The sequence below is a fragment of the Triturus cristatus genome, chromosome 12, assembly GCF_964204655.1.
Source record: "Triturus cristatus chromosome 12, aTriCri1.1, whole genome shotgun sequence".
In the NCBI taxonomy this organism is placed as follows: domain Eukaryota; kingdom Metazoa; phylum Chordata; class Amphibia; order Caudata; family Salamandridae; genus Triturus; species Triturus cristatus.
In genome coordinates, this window is record NC_140595.1 from 101915149 (window position 1) to 101932954 (window position 17806).

Sequence of the window (17806 nt, forward strand, 5' to 3'; positions counted from 1 at the left end):
CCTTTCTTGTAATCCGTGCGCACGAGGTGACAGAGGGGACCCATGGCGCCAATGTACCCGACCTCCTGGAGCCCTCGCTGGGATCCGGGAGGCAAATGGACCCTCATCGAGACTTCCAGGCGAGCTCGGCCATCTGGTCGCCCCATAGGAAAGCATTGGGCGCGACCAGATGGCCGAAGGGGCCTGCGCGACCAGATGGCCGAAGGGACGTGCGCGACCAGATGGCCGAGGGGACAGGCGCGACCAGATGGCCGAGGGGAAAGGCAAAAGGGAAGGGGAAGCCTCCCCGGGCCCTCCGGACCCCGCCCCGCCCCGCCCCGGGCACCCTGCCGCTCGGCAGGACCCAGGACGGAGCCCGGGGCGGGGAGGCCGCCCTCCCCGGGGCCCCCAGGGGCCCGGCCGGGGCTCCGGAACCCAGACGAGCGAGGGGAGGCTCCCCGGCCACAACGGAACCCCGTCCCGGGCCTTTGGCAGTGCCGCAGGCCGGGGGACGGGGCCCGGGGCCGGAGACCCCGACCCGGGGCCCGGCCGGGCCCCTGGACCCAGCCGGGGCTCCCGGGACCGCAGGCGATGGGGAAGCCTCCCCGGGCCCTCCGGACACCGCCCCGGGCACCCTGCCACGCGGCAGGACCCAGGACGGAGCCCGGGGCGGGGAGGCCGCCCTCCCCGGGGCCCCCAGGGGCCCAGCCGGAGCTCCTGAACCCAGGCGAGCGAGGGGAGGCTCCCCGGCCACGACGGAACCCCGTCCCGGGCCTTTGGCAGTGCCGCAGGCCGGGGGACAGGGCCCGGGGACGGAGACCCCGACCCGGGGCCCGGCCGGGCCCCTGGACCCAGCCGGGGCTCCGGGGACCGCAGGCGCAGGGGAAGCCTCCCCGGGCCCTCCGGACCCCTCCCCGGGCACCCTGCCACGCGGCAGGACCCGGGACGGAGCACGGGGTGGGGAGGCCGCCCTCCCCGGGGCCCCCGGGGGCCCGGCCGGAGCTCCGGAACCCAGACGAGCGAGGGGAAGCTCCCCGGCCCCAACGGAACCCCGTCCCGGGCCTTTGGCAGTGCCGCAGGCCGGGGGACAGGGCCCGGGGACGGAGACCCCGACCCGGGGCCCGGCCGGGCCCCTGGACCCAGCCGGGGCTCCGAGGACCGCAGGCGCAGGGGAAGCCTCCCCGGGCCCACCGGACCCCCTCCCCGGGCACCCTGCCACGCGGCAGGACCCGGGACGGAGACCGGGGCGGGGAGGCCGCCCTCCCCGGGGCCCCCGGGGGCCCGGCCGGAGCTCCTGAACCCAATCCAGCCACGGGAGGCACCCCGGCCGCAACGGAACCCCGTCCCGGGCCTTTGGCAGTGCCGCAGGCCGGGGGATGGCGCCCGGGGCCGGAGACCCCGACCCGGGGCCCGGCCGGGCCCCTGGACCCAGCCGGGGCTCCGGGGACCACAGGCGCAGGGGAAGGCCCTCCGGCCACCCTGCCACACGGCAGGACCCAGTTGCCGGCTGAGGACCGAGAGGGGTCCCAGAGTACCCTGTCCCTAGTAATCCGGAGGAAGGCTACCCCCCGTTCTTGAAACCCGCGCGCTCCGAGTGACGGAGGGGACCCTAGGGGCGAACGCACCCGGTCTCCTGGAGCCCCGGCTGGGATCCGAGAGGCAAATGGACCCTCATCGGGACTTCCAGGCCTGGCCCTGCCATCTGGTCGCCCCATTGGAAAGCATTGCGCGCGACCAGATGGCCGAGGGGAAAGGAGCCACCAGGTGGCCGGCAACTGAAAGGACTCCCGCCTGCCCACCCACCAGGGGCTCGGGGTGGGGACTCTGCTTCCCGGCTGGGCCTCAGGCACGGGGAGGACCACCGGAGCTCTCGGGGCCTGGGCGTACCCGGGGGAGGACTGCCCGGGACCCGTGGAGCCCGTCCCTGGGCACTTTGCCATGCCGCGGCCCGGAGGAGGGAAGCCCCGGGGACCTGGGAGGATGTTGCCCGGGCGTAGCCCATCTGGTCCCCGGCAATGAACCACACAGCCCCGGCATGGGTGTTCCGGCATACCCTGCCCCTACTAATCCGGAGGAAGGATACCCTCCTTTCTTGTAACCCGCGCGCTGCGAGTGACGGAGGGGACCCTAGGCGCGGACGCGCCCGGCCTCCTGGAGCCCTGGCTGGGATCCGGGAGGCGAATGGACCCTCATCGGGACTTCCAGGCCGGCCCGGCCATCTGGTCGCCCCATTGGAAAGCATTGCGCGCGACCAGATGGCCGAGGGGAAAGGAGCGACCGGATGGCCGGCAACTGAAAGGGCTCCCGCCTGCCCACCCACCAGGGGCTCGGGGTGGGGACTCTGCTTCCCGGCTGGGCCTCAGGCACGGGGAGGACCACCGGAGCTCTCGGGGCCTGGGCGTAACCGGGGGAGGACTGCCCGGGACCCGTGGAGCCCGTCCCTGGGCACTTTGCCATGCCGCGGCCCGGAGGAGGGAAGCCCCGGGGACCTGGGAGGATGTTGCCCGGGCATAGCCCATCTGGTCCCCGGCAATGAACCGCACAGCCCCGGCATGGGTGTTCCGGCATACCCTGCCCCTACTAATCCGGAGGAAGGATACCCTCCTTTCTTGTAACCCGCGCGCTGCGAGTGACGGAGGGGACCCTAGGCGCGGACGCGCCCGGCCTCCTGGAGCCCTGGCTGGGATCCGGGAGGCGAATGGACCCTCATCGGGACTTCCAGGCCGGCCCGGCCATCTGGTCGCCCCATTGGAAAGCATTGCGCGCGACCAGATGGCCGAGGGGAAAGGAGCGACCGGATGGCCGGCAACTGAAAGGGCTCCCGTCTGCCCGAGCCATAGCGGTAGGGCTCCCGCCTGCCCACCCTCACACCAAGGGCTCGGGGGGGATTCTGCTTCCCGGGTTGGCCTCGGGCACGGGGAGGTCCACCGGAGCTCTCGGGGCCTGGGCGCCCAGGGGAGGACTGCCCGGGACCCGTGGAGCCCGTCCCTGGGCACTTTGCCATGCCGCGGCCCGGAGGAGGGAAGCCCCGGAGGCCTGGGAGGATGTTGCCCGGGCGTAGCCCATCTGGTCCCCGGCAATGAACCGCGCAGCCCCAGCATGGGTGTTCCGGCATACCCTGCCCCTACTAATCCGGAGGAAGGATACCCCCCTTTCTTGTAACCAGCGCGCTGCGAGTGACGGAGGGGACCCTAGGCGCGGACGGGCCCGGCCTCCTGGAGCCCCGGCTGGGATCCGGGAGGCGAATGGACCCTCATCGGGACTTCCAGGCCGGCTCGGCCATCTGGTCGCCCCATTGGAAAGCATTGCGCGCGACCAGATGGCCGAGGGGAAAGGAGCGACCAGGTGGCCGGCAACTGAAAGGGCTCCCGTCTGCCCGAGCCATAGCGGTAGGGTTCCCGCCTGCCCACGCAGGGCTCCGTGGCTGCAGGGCTCCGGGGCTGCAGGGCTGCAGGGCTCCAGGGCTGCAGGGCTCTGGGCCTGCAGGGCTCCGGGGCTGCAGGGCTCTGGGCCTGCAGGGCTCCGGGGCTGCAGGGCTCCGGGCCTGCAGGGCTCCGGGGCTGCAGGGCCCCGGGGCTGCAGGGCCCTGGGCCTGCAGGGCTCCGGGCCTGCAGGGCTCCAGGGCTCCGTGCTGAAGGGCTCCAGGGTCTGCAGGGCTTTGGGGCTGCAGGCCTCGGGGGACGCCCGGGGGACCCATGGAGCCCGTCCTGGGCACTTTGCCTCGCCGCGGGCTGGAGGAGGAAGCACCCGACGCCCCGGGGAAGTGTCGTCCGGGCTTGGCCCATCTGGTCCCCGCCTGAGAACCGCAATCCCCAGGAGGGGTGTCCCGGCATACCCTGCCCCTACTAATCCGGAGGAAGGCTACCCACCTTTCTTGTAACCCTCGCGCTCCGAGTGACGGAGGGGACCCTAGGCGCGGACGCGCCCGGCCTCCTGGAGCCCTGGCTGGGATCCGCGAGGCGAATGGACCCTCATCGGGACTTCCAGGCCGGCCCGGCCATCTGGTCGCCCCATTGGAAAGCATTGCGCGCGACCAGATGGCCGAGGGAAAGGTGCGACCAGATGGCCGGGACCGGAAGGACTCCCAGCTGCCTACACCGAGCCATAGCGGTAGGGCTCCCGCCTGCCCTTGCAGGGCTCCGGGGCTCTGCACCAGGGTCCCTTGTCCCGGGCAGATGGACACTTGGCAGGCCGCAGGACGTGGGATCCCAGGCCCTGACCAAAAATCAGGAGGCCCGGGGCCGGTCCCTGCTTCTCAACACAGCCAGGCTGGGGAGGTCGGGGAGCCTGCCCAAGCACGAGGGACCCGTGCCGGGCACACAGTCCATGAGGTTGGGCGCTCGTTTTCCACAATTTTCTTCAGAATAGTGCGTAGTTGCGCTAGGCAAAGTCCGCCCAGCCCTACTCAGGATGTGCTCTCGTTTTCCACAAATTTTTTCAAAATTCTGCGTAGTGGCGCTACGCAAAGTCCGCCCAGCCCTACAAAAAACACAAAGACATAGTCAACGCTGGCACTTTTAAATAAAACACTTTCAACCATGCTGCACAGTAGCTGCGCTTATGTAGAACATGGCAAGGAAAACATTGACAAAGTCAATAGCTCCAGCAGATGCAGAAGCTTTGCCAATACTTGTCCTAAAAAAACAATAAGTCCCTGCATCATCATGGAAATGGCCACATTTGGAGGCAGAAATGGTCTTGGTGTGATAATCACAAGAGGTATCTAAGGGTAAATGTCTGGAGCTTCAGTTCAAATCCCAGCTTCCGCTACCCGACCAAAGTCTGATCTTGGCCAAGTCTCCTAATCTCCCCGATCAGTACAATACTAATGAATGTGCATGGATTTGCTTTTGGCAGAATGAGCTATACAGTCTAAGCAATCATTTACTTAATCCAACCTCACCTTTATACCCAAGCATTAAATGCAGTATTGACTGTGGGAGAGGGCATACGATTATACATCTGACATTTCTGGAGTAGGGCTGGTTAGCCACTGATTCAAGAGTAATCTACATGATCAGCCACCTGGCATCATTTGGGCATCAGATATGCATGGGACAAGGGGAAATCATGCTGATCCAGAATGTTTTTATCAAGTAGCGCAGACCAAAGCTCTTTGCATATAGGATCTGCGATTATATATGCGGCATGGCTTGATTTGTGCACACCATAACTCCCCTAAAAGAAAACTCGGCCTGCATATTGTGTTGCACAAAAAATATTTTACAGCAAAACCCAGAAAGGCTGCTGGCCACGGAGTAAGCTGGCCGTACCGTCCCTCTCTCTTTTTGTACCTGACTAGAAGGACAGGCAGGCAGCCAGCTGGGCATTGCTGTCTAGCCCCTTAAGCCAGCTGAGGCCATTTCTCCTTCAAATCTATAGTTCTGGGCACCTAACACACCTTTCATTATTTTATCCTCTGTAGAGAATCTGGAAATATCCAAAAAATATTTTATCTTTTAGCAGTGTTTAATTCTTTAACCCACAGCAACAGAATGGGCAGAACCCTTTGATGCATCAGCCCCTTTCCTAACAAGTCAGTAGTGATAGCAGGTGAACCGCGAAACACCCCGGGCTTTAAACACTCATTGCAAGGTGTGGTGACAGGTAGTGGTGAAAAGACGACTGCTGCCAAGCACATGGGATATGTGTCAAAACATGACACAAGGCTTGACACATACCACAACATTCATAGGTTTAAGGTGCCCCATTGTTATGTGTGATATCTTCATCAAATCCAGGCTTTTTATCGAACTGCATTTTACTGCTGGGGTTTTTGAACCCAGCGTTACAATGTTAACAGCAAAATTCCAAGTCCACAAACACAACGTGATGTTTGTTAAAATGTCAGAATTGAATAAGACATTTGTCACTGGGAGACTTGGCAGCTATGAATGTCCACACGACAGCAGCACCATCTTCGGAGTGGTTCCGTCATGCTGCGGCCGCTCCGTCCAAGCGTCGCTGATTCCCCGCCTGTGCGGGCGAATTAACGAGTGGGCGGAGACGTGACGGAACCACTCCGTCATGAGCACAGCTCGCCCGTGACTCATGACGGCGTGGTTCCATCACGAGCATGGCGGCGCCGCGCTCACCCCGCACACCCCCAGCGCCGCGGCGGAATACGCGCCGCGGCGAAGGGGTTAAGTCAAATTTCAAAGACTTCACAAGGTGCTATGCTGTGTTTGGTAATTTTGAGAGAAGAGTACAAACCTCCCAAACGGCTCACATTTGGAGCATCCACCAAGCATTTCATGCGAATTTTAACTTCAGTGACTTACTTTGCGGTAATCATAGTACCTTGTTTTTTATTTGGAACTCCGTACACCACTTCTACAAATTCTAAGCCTTGTGAACAACAGAGATTAGTGTTACCCAATTGTAATAGTAAAGCATTCAATATACTGACCTCATAAGAAAGGAAGGGTGGCACGGGAAGGCCTGGACTAGAATCATGATCTTCAGGACACCGCAGGTTCTCAGCGACGAGCGTTCAGGTCATTGAACCATCCTCTTAGCATCAAACCAACCACAGGATTCCTTAAGTACCGTGAATCTCAATGTCACAGTCTGTTTCTGACCTCAATATCAATATATATGGCCCCTCATTAAATACTTGAAAGGTTCATTCTGTTGAGTGTGCAGGAAGAACAGCAGGAATGGAGGAGACTCCAGATCTTTCATTTTAGGCAGTTCAGGGGTAAGGGGTGGTGAGTTACTAACTGGGCAAATACAATGAAGAGTTGTGAACCTTACTGGCTTCTTTACAAGTACGGTGGGTTTTTGATAGGGAGATATCAGGCCCAAATAAACTGTTCTGGTCAGTATCTGCCCCCATCTGAATCCCAGCATTCTGAGAAAACTCCCTGGGAATTAGGAATATCCATAGGGACTCAGAATCTATGGGTTCTCTTTTGGCTGTTATCCCTGATTCCAGGGACAGTTGCACTCAGATTTACCACCCGCTCTGTCTGGACTTTCATGCTCCCCCAATGCTGTGGCAGTGGGTCTAATGGCGGCCGGGCTGAGGCTCGCATCCCGCCTCCGATGGTCAGTCTGAGGGTTACACTGGACGCTGATTCACACCTAGTACAACCCGACCTCCTGAGCCGGTACTGTGTAAGGTGGGAACATCAGGCATCTTGAAATCTGGTGTGGCATTAGCCCAACTCGGGATCCACCAGACTCCTAGTGAAAGCCACCTGACTACCAATGACAGCCCCAGAGCAGAGCAGGTGACTTCAGAACTGGAGCAAAGGGGCAAAGGCAGCAGCCAAGTGTCAAGAGCGACACTTTTACCAGGTCTTGATTTTACCTAACAATTGTTTGCTGTCGGGAACATGTAGTTTTCTGTTTTCCATAAAAAGAAATACCAGCTTTCCGTGTCCCACTTGATAAAAAAAGAGAACTCGCTAAAGGTGCCAAAAGATGTCAGAGGACCATGTATTTCTATTAAGATAATATGTATGAATGTTGCTTGGAGTCAGATGGATTTGAAAATGATTATTGGGTGATTTACATTGTACTGTTCTCAGATCAATTTGGTGATAGGCCAGGGGCATCTTAAACGTCTTGTGTCATTACTACATCCACACCTTCTGGGAGTCTATGCTGGTTCTCTGTAGAGTTTGTGAGTCACAAATGTTAGAGTGTCCACAACATTATCAAAGAGGGTTTTGTCACTTTGTAGTGATGAATCCTGGCCATAATACTTTTAAATCAAGAGTGGTATGTGGCCATTCACAAGCAGCCAAAATAATTACAACATTGACAACTTTGTAAATTTGTTTTACTTGTAACTAATAGAGTGTTACAAAAATGTTACACACAAGTTGGAAGCAGCAACAATTTTCTACTTGAAGGCAGCACCTTAAATAAAATCTGTGAATATAGTCAGTTTCTGTGTTCCTGTTCGGTCCAGTGATGTGTTAAGTGCATTTCATATTTGCATACCGGTCTCTGGGTCCCCCTGTGCTCTGATGCATATATTAAGCTTGTCAGACTTCCTCTTTTGTACATCTCTGTGCTCAAGGTTCAGAGAGGAGCCCCAGGACCTGAAAGAATGAGGCTGCTGCAGATACTGGCCTTCTGTGTCCTTTTGTGGACATCCCGTAAGTATGCAAGATCTGAAGTATGTTTGCCTGTTTTGGGAAGGTGTACATATAATTATGCTTCCTGGTACAGCACATATTCATAAAATTTTGTATTTCTTCTCTCTCTTTCTCACTCTTCAGATGTCCAGTCTCAGAAACCTGTGATATCTCCCACGGTTGAGGTCAGTCTTGGACAAAGGGCCACGATTGGCTGTGAGGTTGGGGTGAAAGACACCGATCTGGTACATTTCTACAGTCAGACCCCAGGAGAAGCCCCGAAGCTCATTCTGTATCACTATCACTCCTATAGCGACCCTAGATATGGACCCGGGGTGTCATCTGACCACTTCACTGCCACAGTGAACAGCGCTGGAACAGATTACCAGCTAATTATAAAAGACGCCAAGATTACAGACACATTACGCTATTACTGTTTAAAGTGGTACCCCAGTGTGAAGGAATACCACAGTGACACAGAGCCTGACAAAAACATATGATCTCAATTCAGCAACAAAATACTCAAGACAGTAAATCAGTTTCAATGAAAGCCAAGAAAAGTGTGTAAATGATTTTATTGGTTGATTAGCAGCATAAATCAGCCCATATTATTTGGTATGTAAGTGCACACTGTGTTCTTACAGGTGCCGAGGATAGAGATGAAAAATACATCAAATTGATGTTGAGAGCCGAGACAGATCTAGAGCCGAGCCATCAAAATATTTGAAACGTCAGTTGTGCAACAAAAGTCCTGTACAATATGATAAAGACTTCAGAATTAAAAAAAATGTGCATCCCTTTCTCATGCAGAAGTGATTCACTTTAGCATGTTACATTATATAGTTACCTTCCCTGACATTTATTAGAAATAATAATAGGCTCTAAACATGAGTGTGGAAACCTTAATGAACCCGATCATCCTTCACCACACAGAGGGGCTATGAGTGAGACAAGTCAGTCATTACTTGCCTCCAGAGGTTTTTAGTCATCACACACCCTGAAGTGAACTATTTGAAGACAGTTCTCAAACGTGATTCTCAGGGAAAAAAAGGCATGGGGAAGTAAATTAATCACACAATTTGGTAAAGCAGGGAAGCCGGAATTGACCTGAGGCATCATGTTTACATAGTGTGCATTTCAGTCACTGCATGGATGGCTCCTCATTTCCTCAGTTTAACACCAAAGGACAGAGCTAGGTGTTTAATTTACGAGGAGCTTTATTAGTGCATCTCTCTGTGTGTTGGAATATTGAGACACAAATGGAATAGTTAAATGCAAAACATGCGGATGGCTGAAAAGTCAGGGATGGCTGATAGTTGAATACTGGAGCAACTTTGGCAGATGTTAAATATAAAGCAGCTTCCAATTATCTATTTTTTCACACCCCTCTCAACTGTACTTGGTACATTTCTTTGCGCCAAAAAAAGGTTTTATTTTGGTATGAAATGCCAGAAATGGGCAACTATTCTGTGTTTGATATAGGCTTAAGCACAGTTCGCGGAATTGCGCTACAGAGAGCTCTGCAAAGTGCCCAAAAAACTCTGCCACGCTATGCGGAGTTCTGAAAGCGGAGGAGTCTGGTACGTCACGCAGATTTTTAGTGCAGGAGTTTCTCCCGCACTGTAAAATTAGCGCAAACTGCATCACGCGAGCACCAGAGGGCGCTGCTGCTGCTATCTGCCGCTTGAGTAGATTTCCTACTCACGCTGTTGCTTCCCCAACGCAGGCGGCAGGTTTCTCAACACGAGCAGTAGCGACCTGCCGCGACTGCCCGCAAAGAGAAATTTCACCAAGAGGTGGCCTAGCATACAATTTTCCTGGCTTGCGCTCTGCAACTTAACGTTGTCGAGCTGCACGAAAGTAAGAACTCCACTCTGTGCCACAATGCAGAGTTTTTCAGAAATCCACAATCTATGCGGAGCACAGAGTGACCAAAACTCCGCAAACTCTGCGAGCGGAGTGGAATTTTATGCCCAGGCCTCGTTTTATATAAGCTCTCTCTCCCTTATCTATGTTTTTGTAAATACTTTTATATTTTTAACTTTTTGTCTAATTGTTCTTAATATGTATGTGTTTTTATGATTTGTTTTTTTATTATGAAACGAATTCAGGGGCATATCAACAGGGGCTTTATCTCTGCTTTTTTGGCTTTACAACCAAAAAAAGCAGAGATAAAACTAGCGCCCTATCAACAACAGGGTGCTAACATGCAAATTCGCATGTTAGCACCCTTTTACTCTACGCTTCCCCTTGCATCTCTAATGAGATGCAAAGGGGGCGTTCCAGAGTAAAATAATAGGAGACATTTCTCCTATTATCAAGAATATCGCTAACCCTGTTAGAGACAAAAAAAGCAGCGCTAACCGCGGTTAACGCTGCTTTTTTACGTCTGGTATTTTTCTGAGTTAGCCATGATATCCTATGGAAGGAGGATATCATTGCTAAGTTTGCCTGTCCCTATCAACAAGGTAATTTGAGATTATCGCTGGGTTTCCAGTGATAATCTCACGTTAGCCTGTTAGCGTGAGGATTTTTATCGCTATTGAGATAAGCGTTGCTAATAGCACGCTATCTCAGCGATAAAAATTCACGCTAGCCGGCGATAATTATCCTAGCGCTAAGTGCGCTTAGAGATAATTATCGCCGGTTGTTGTTGATATGCCCCAAAATAAGTAAAGAAAGGTATGAAACCTTAAAACTGTTTTTGAGAAAAGATCCAATTTTCTGCCCCCAAAACTGGTCCAGCTCTAAAGATATATTTGCTGCACACAAATGTCATTTATTCTCTTGCTGTCCAGGGACTTTTAATATGTCTTGCAACAGGACAAGGTTCATCAGGCAAGTAGGGGAGAGGACCAGGTGACATTTGAAGAGCAGATTCTTGCATTACAGTATTAAGAAGCCCACACTGACACACCTCTGAATGCTAAATACACTTTATTGTCTAGAACAATTAGAGTTAAATTGGGGTTTAGGTACTATGACACAGCCCCACATGCAAAGTACACACCTGATGTGAGTAGGCAAGAAAAACGCGTCCGAAGAGACACTCCGAAAATCAAACAAATGTTTTGGCACTGTCAGAGATTCCATTGTGTAGCCTCACAGTAACAAGCATTGGCACAGCCAATAGGTCTCGCGTATGCGAGAGCTTCTGGCTTTGCAATGTCTTGTATCCATGTTGTATAGCAGCACGACTGCTGTTCAGCATGGCTAAGCATTAGTGGTGTGTGGCATTGAGTAGGGAGGCTTAGAGGAGAGTGGAGTAGTGTGGCATAGAATGGAGTGGCATTGAGTGGCATGGAGTGGCGTAACGCAGCGTAGCATAGGGTGGAGTAGAGTGGTGTAGAGCGGAATGGAGTAGCATATAGTAGAGTGGTGTAAAGTGGAGTGCCATAGAGTCGATTTGTCGTAGAGTAGAGTAGAGTGGCTTAGAGTAGAATGGCATAGAGTGGCATCAATCAGAGTGTTGTTGAGTGGACTGGTGTAGAGTGGACTGGAGTGGCATAGAGACACTTGGGGTAGAGTAGGGTGCAAAGAGTGGATTGGCATAGAGGGGTGTGGAGTGGGCTAGAGTGGCACTGGGTGGAGTGGCATTGAGTGGCGCAGAGTAGAGTGGCGTAGAATGGAGTGGATCGGCAAAGGGTAGAGTGGAGTGGAATAGAGTGAAGTGGAGGAGAATGGCGTAGAGTAGAGTGGAGTGGAGTAGAGCAGAGAGGCGCAGAGTGAAGTAGGATAGAGTGGTGTAAAGTAGATTAGCGTGGAGTGGTGCAGAGTGGTACGGAACAGATTGGAGTGGCATAGAGTGGAGTGGGCTAGAGTGCCATTGTGTTCGGTGACCTTGAGTGGAGCAGAGTAAAGGGGCATAGAATGGAGTGGATCAGCATAGAGTAAAGTGGAGTGGAGTAGCGTAGCGTAGAGTGACTTAGAGTAGAGTGGAGGAGAATGGCATAGAGTAGAGTGGAGTGGTGTGCTGTAGAGTAGAGAGGGGCAGAGTGAGGTGGCATAGAGTGGTATAAAGTAGAGTGGCATAGAGTGGAGTGGCATAGAGTGGTATGGCACAGATTGGAATGGCATAGAGTGGAGTGGATGATAATTATGAGGCTTAACACGGAGTGGCATAGAGTGGAGTGGCAAAGAGTGGTGTAGAGTGGAGTGGCATAGAGTGCAGTAGAGTGGCATAAAGTAGTACAGTTGTGGGTGCAACTAGCTTAAATAAGGAACCAAACTTAAGATCAAGACAACGAAAATAAGAGTATGGTGGCAAGCATCATGAAGGTGTGCATGTGTTGTTTGTGTAGCATTTATACATTATAACAGTTTAATCCAACTCATGTAAAATTGTATTTTATTTTGGTTGTACAAGTAAGTAAGTCAAAAGATGCAGGCGTAGATAAACAATGCCCACAAATATGTTTGAAAAACAATAAATGGAGAAAGCAGCACAAGAACTGCTTTCTGAAACGTATACCTTAAGCACAGCGTGATCAGCCGATAGAAACGAGTCAAGAGGAAGCAATCTGTACTTGGTCCATGCGCCACAGAAAGAAAAGGAAGTGATGCCCAACACCTATGGGCCAACTTCAGAAGTAGCAAGGAGGCGTCACAATGAAGCCAACAAATGGTAAGCAATGGGTGGGCTCCAAGGCCTTTATTGTAAACAATACCCCTCACAAGTGACAGAATATCCAGCGCATGCGCTGTCACAGGTGAGACTGAAAAGGATAACTCAGGCTCATTTCCTTCGAATAAGGGAAACAAAGGACACTCTCTAAAATTAGCGAGGGGCTCCATTTGCCAGCGACCACAACTTGACTTATGCCCTGCTCATCACACCTTAAAGCAAGCTTACAGTAGATATTTTTCAAGAAAAAGACACAAAGTTAAGAGAGCCCCACAGCAGTTTTTTATGCTGAGATCAAGTGTCCACCTATTAGCAGAGAGAATTACTTCAGGAAAAGCTCAACACCTCCATAAAGGCACAAACTAGCAAAACAATGTGTCTCTCAGGTTCACAACTTACATGTCTTGACACGCCAGCAAAAACTGAAGTGCAGAGTTCAGGTGGAGCCAGACGTCTAGAAAGTGCTCACACTTTGCATTTTTGATTTTGGGAATGAGGGGAGGAAGATTGATCAACATTTCGGTACAAATGGCTGAAATATGAAGACACAGCTAAGTGCTGAGAAAGTGCATTGAATGAGACATACCCCTTTGAAAAAGAAACTAGCATTACATCCCTTTCTGAGCACTTTCCCACCATTTCACTGTGTCGAGAAGATCAGAATGTCTAAAAGCCCTGCTCTCAAGTGATAGCGCTGGGCAGAATTCACAAGAAGGCTTGGCTCGTTTTCAGCTTGAGGGACTAAAAGAACCTCGAGCTGAGCCAGAGCCGGGCTTATGCCTCGATCCAGGCACAGCCTTCAGTGACTTGTCCACCTCTAAGGAGAAGAATGAGGAGCAGGGGGACCTTATCAAAGAATTGTCCTATTTTGTGTTACACTCTATCATTCACGATGCAACAGTCTGTGCTATCACTGATGCTTTTGGTGATGATACATGCAGTGTCCTGTGAGGGTTCTTTGGATCAAGGAGAAATTATTTACAACTGATTATTTAATACTTTATTTTGACAATGAAGATTGTTAAAGTCACACAAGAAAAAACTCAGGTCTTGAATTTCTTCTGGGGCGTATCGGGACAGCTGTCGAAAACGTGCGGCGGTCGCCTATCCATGCATCATTCAGATGCTCGGATGCTGGTTTGCTGATGGTTGAGCCACTTGGTTGGACGCTCCTGGCTCGGCCATCTTGCATCCCTTTCGGTGGCGTAACCTCTGAGAAACATAGTGTCAGAATGTCTGCTTGTTTCAGGCAGATCTTGTGGAGCCCTGTCAACTGACTTTTTGGTACTGGGACCTCCTTCCATGATGAAACCACATAAAACAAAATTGAATCGAGTAAGCGACAGAGAAACAAGCATTGGAAAAGCCAAGAGGTGTCGCTTATGTGAGATATATGTCTGAAAACGCTGTGCCTACCTGCTTGCTGCCTTGGCCTTTGGGGGTTGCTGCGTGGATCGTCTCTCCCTCCCGCCGTCGCATCCGTGACATCGGCGACTGCAGCGCGGAGGGAGCAGGAAACTTCATTTCCCAGGCTCCTTTGCCCACCGGAAGCGGAAGCGGACCTACAGCGTCTCGCGCCTGAAGGCGCTACAAAAACAGCTTCACCCCCGGCAGAGCGGGGGCTGTCTGAAAACGCTGTGCCTACCTGCTTGCTGCCTTGGCCTTTGGGGGTTGCTGCGTGGATCGTCTCTCCCTCCCGCCGTCGCATCCGTGACATCGGCGACTGCAGCGCGGAGGGAGCAGGAAACTTCATTTCCCAGGCTCCTTTGCCCACCGGAAGCGGAAGCGGACCTACAGCGTCTCGCGCCTGAAGGCGCTACAAAAACAGCTTCACCCCCGGCAGAGCGGGGGCTGTCTGAAAACGCTGTGCCTACCTGCTTGCTGCCTTGGCCTTTGGGGGTTGCTGCGTGGATCGTCTCTCCCTCCCGCCGTCGCATCCGTGACATCGGCGACTGCAGCGCGGAGGGAGCAGGAAACTTCATTTCCCAGGCTCCTTTGCCCACCGGAAGCGGAAGCGGACCTACAGCGTCTCGCGCCTGAAGGCGCTACAAAAACAGCTTCACCCCCGGCAGAGCGGGGGCTGTCTGAAAACGCTGTGCCTACCTGCTTGCTGCCTTGGCCTTTGGGGGTTGCTGCGTGGATCGTCTCTCCCTCCCGCCGTCGCATCCGTGACATCGGCGACTGCAGCGCGGAGGGAGCAGGAAACTTCATTTCCCAGGCTCCTTTGCCCACCGGAAGCGGAAGCGGACCTACAGCGTCTCGCGCCTGAAGGCGCTACAAAAACAGCTTCACCCCCGGCAGAGCGGGGGCTGTCTGAAAACGCTGTGCCTACCTGCTTGCTGCCTTGGCCTTTGGGGGTTGCTGCGTGGATCGTCTCTCCCTCCCGCCGTCGCATCCGTGACATCGGCGACTGCAGCGCGGAGGGAGCAGGAAACTTCATTTCCCAGGCTCCTTTGCCCACCGGAAGCGGAAGCGGACCTACAGCGTCTCGCGCCTGAAGGCGCTACAAAAACAGCTTCACCCCCGCGTCGCGGGACGCTCGCGGGCATCGCCGGGCTAAGCCCGGGCAAAGGGCGGGCCGTCTGTGGCCGTCCGGGGCTGGACAGGGCTGAGCTGGGCCACCCCCCTTATTCTGCACGAACGTTACACGGTGATTTGGGGCTGTCATACACAGACTACGGCAAGGATCTGTTTGTTCAGCACAAGTCATGGCCAAGAACTTCAACAAGGCTCAGTTAGTGGGAGGTCCTGGAACTTTAGATGCCTTTTTGAAAAAAGCCGAACATGTGGTCTCTAAAGAAATTGAGATCGTGGAAAAAAGGTTGTCACTAGAGTCCCTCTCTCAACCCTTGTTGGCTGCTCCCTCTGGGTCTTCTCACTCTATTTCCCCTGGGCCCGCACCTGATTTCTATCATCTCAGCGTTCAATCATCGTTGAATGTGTCCAGTCCTTCTCCTTCTCTTTCCCCCCCAGTTTTACGCACTAGGCAGCCAAAAACTTCCTCTGTGGCCCATGTTAAAGCTTCTAAAGGTAAGAGGAAAGCCATTCACGCTCCTAACGGACCTCGTCATCATGCTAAACAATCCAGAAATAATGATCCTATTAAGGGGGCGACTGACCCGGTAGAGAGTCCAGTGGTCCAGGCCACACCTCATTCAGGTAGCGGTGTTATGGAGTCTGTTGCCCAGGGGGGGGCCGTTATTTTTAGAGACATGTTAGCTGATGTAATTAAGCAGCTGGATGAACGATTGAGTAGGTGTATATCCCCAGTCTTGGATAGACTCAGTGAGATTGATAACAGACTTACTCTTATTGAGCGCCACATTGCTGTTCAAAGCGCCCCTGTGCCAAGGTCTAATCCCTCTAATCCCTCTGATTTACTACCCCTCGGCGAAGTTACTACTAGAGTAGGGGATATGATTGACATCATGGCAACTACTGTTGCAAGTCCAGCAATCCCCTTACCACCTGCCCCGAGCATTAACGGTACTAGTTCAGGCCCGAGGAATATTATTGTAAGCCGAAGAGTTCAGGGACATTTGACATATGAGGGACGCTCATTAAATCTGCCCCCAGAAGCCTGCCCTTACACCGTTATCTTGGCCAATGTTCCTAAGACTAGTGATGGTAAAGAAGAGCACTGGTCTACTCTGAAAAACAAAACCCTTCATTTTTTGGCAGGAAAGACAGTCCTGGGGAGTCACCTCTATGATTGTTTTAAAATGGTGAGAAGGGTCCCGTGGATGGGGAAATCTAATAAGTCTCTGAGGGGCGATTGCGTTGTGGTGAACTTCAGTACCCCTGATATAGTTGATCACATTTTTAGACAAGCAGGGTCTATTAGAATTCATCAGGACCACATTAACATTCTTCCATTGGGTTTCTTTTATCCACCATCTCCTGCTGGTCAGGGCAGACAGAGAGAGCGTCCCCTTCAGTACGCCCCTACTAGTAATCCTTTGTTGTTATCAAATAGATTTGAAGCCCTTAGCACTCTAGACACTAACGATTGACTTAGTGATAATGGAGCTTATTTAAATAATGATGTTTTTAGTATAGACGTTTCTAATTCTTCTGAGCGTTTATCTGCTGGGTTTCCCGTCACGGCGAATAATGCCCCTTCCACTGCACTAGTTAATAATTTGCCATTACAATCTGAGGACGCAGTCGAGAAAGGAAATGCGCCCATTCTTAATGGGGAAAATATGGGCGTGGACTTACCTTGGAATGGTGTAGAGGTTGCTCCATTACCTTGTTTATCTAACCTGGTTAACACTCTAACTAAGGATCAAGGGCACATAATGGACCTTCCAGCTGCAGATTTAATTTCTGCATTATCTTGGAATATAGCTGGTCTTCGGTCCAAACGAGGTAATCAAAATTGGTTGGCTTTTCTCTCCTCATATCATATAATTGCCTTACAAGAAACATGGGAGGCCAAAGATCCTTTTTTTATGGATGGCTACCAATCTTTTATTAAATATGCTACACCCTCGGATATGGGGAGACCACGAGGGGGCCTCCTGTTATTATTCAGCCTAAAGCTTCGTTATAATATTGAGTTATTACCAACTAACTCTCCTCACATCCTAGCAGTGAAAATGGAATGTGTTAACCTGCCATCATTTTTGGTGGTGAATTTTTACAACTCATTTACTAGGACGGAAGAACTGGAACATCTCAAAGCACTACTCAGTTTCCTGGACGAGTTTGATGCATTGAATGAAAAACCTTATCTTCTTTTACTTTTTGGCGATTTTAATATACACTTATGTTATCTTAACTGTTGCTTAAATAATTATTTAGATTTTTGCCCAAATGAAGTGACCCACTTTGAGCACACTAAAGGCGGGATCTTTTTAGAGAATATAGTATCGTCTTATTATCTCTATATGCCGGTTCAAGACTTGTCGGATCCGGTTCACACATTTACTGGTCATGGCCACGGTAGTACAATCGATTATATTTTTGTACCACGTAACATGCTGAACCTATTGGGCACGTTTTGTGTTACAGAAAACGGCCTAAGTGACCATAACCCACTAATTTTGGAAATCAAAGTTAAGGCTTTGAGGAAAGATGCTCCTCAGCCTTTGATCTCTAATTCAAATCT

At 52.5% G+C, this 17806-nt stretch overlaps 1 protein-coding gene across 3 annotated transcripts in view; it reads left to right on the forward strand.

Moving 5' to 3' along the window:
* Positions 1 to 17806, forward strand: part of LOC146772742 (immunoglobulin lambda-1 light chain-like) — a 365210-nt gene that overhangs the window by 20332 nt on the left and 327072 nt on the right. Inside the window, exons 1-2 of one of the 3 annotated variants that reach the window (XM_085636784.1) lie at positions 7999 to 8090; positions 8214 to 8533. The exons of the other annotated variants lie outside the window; for them this stretch is intronic. Coding sequence (XP_085492910.1) covers positions 8042 to 8090; positions 8214 to 8533 — 369 coding nt within the window. The 5' untranslated portion in view covers positions 7999 to 8041. Of the gene's footprint in view, positions 1 to 7998; positions 8091 to 8213; positions 8534 to 17806 lie in introns of those variants that run through there. 3 annotated transcript variants of the gene reach the window in all.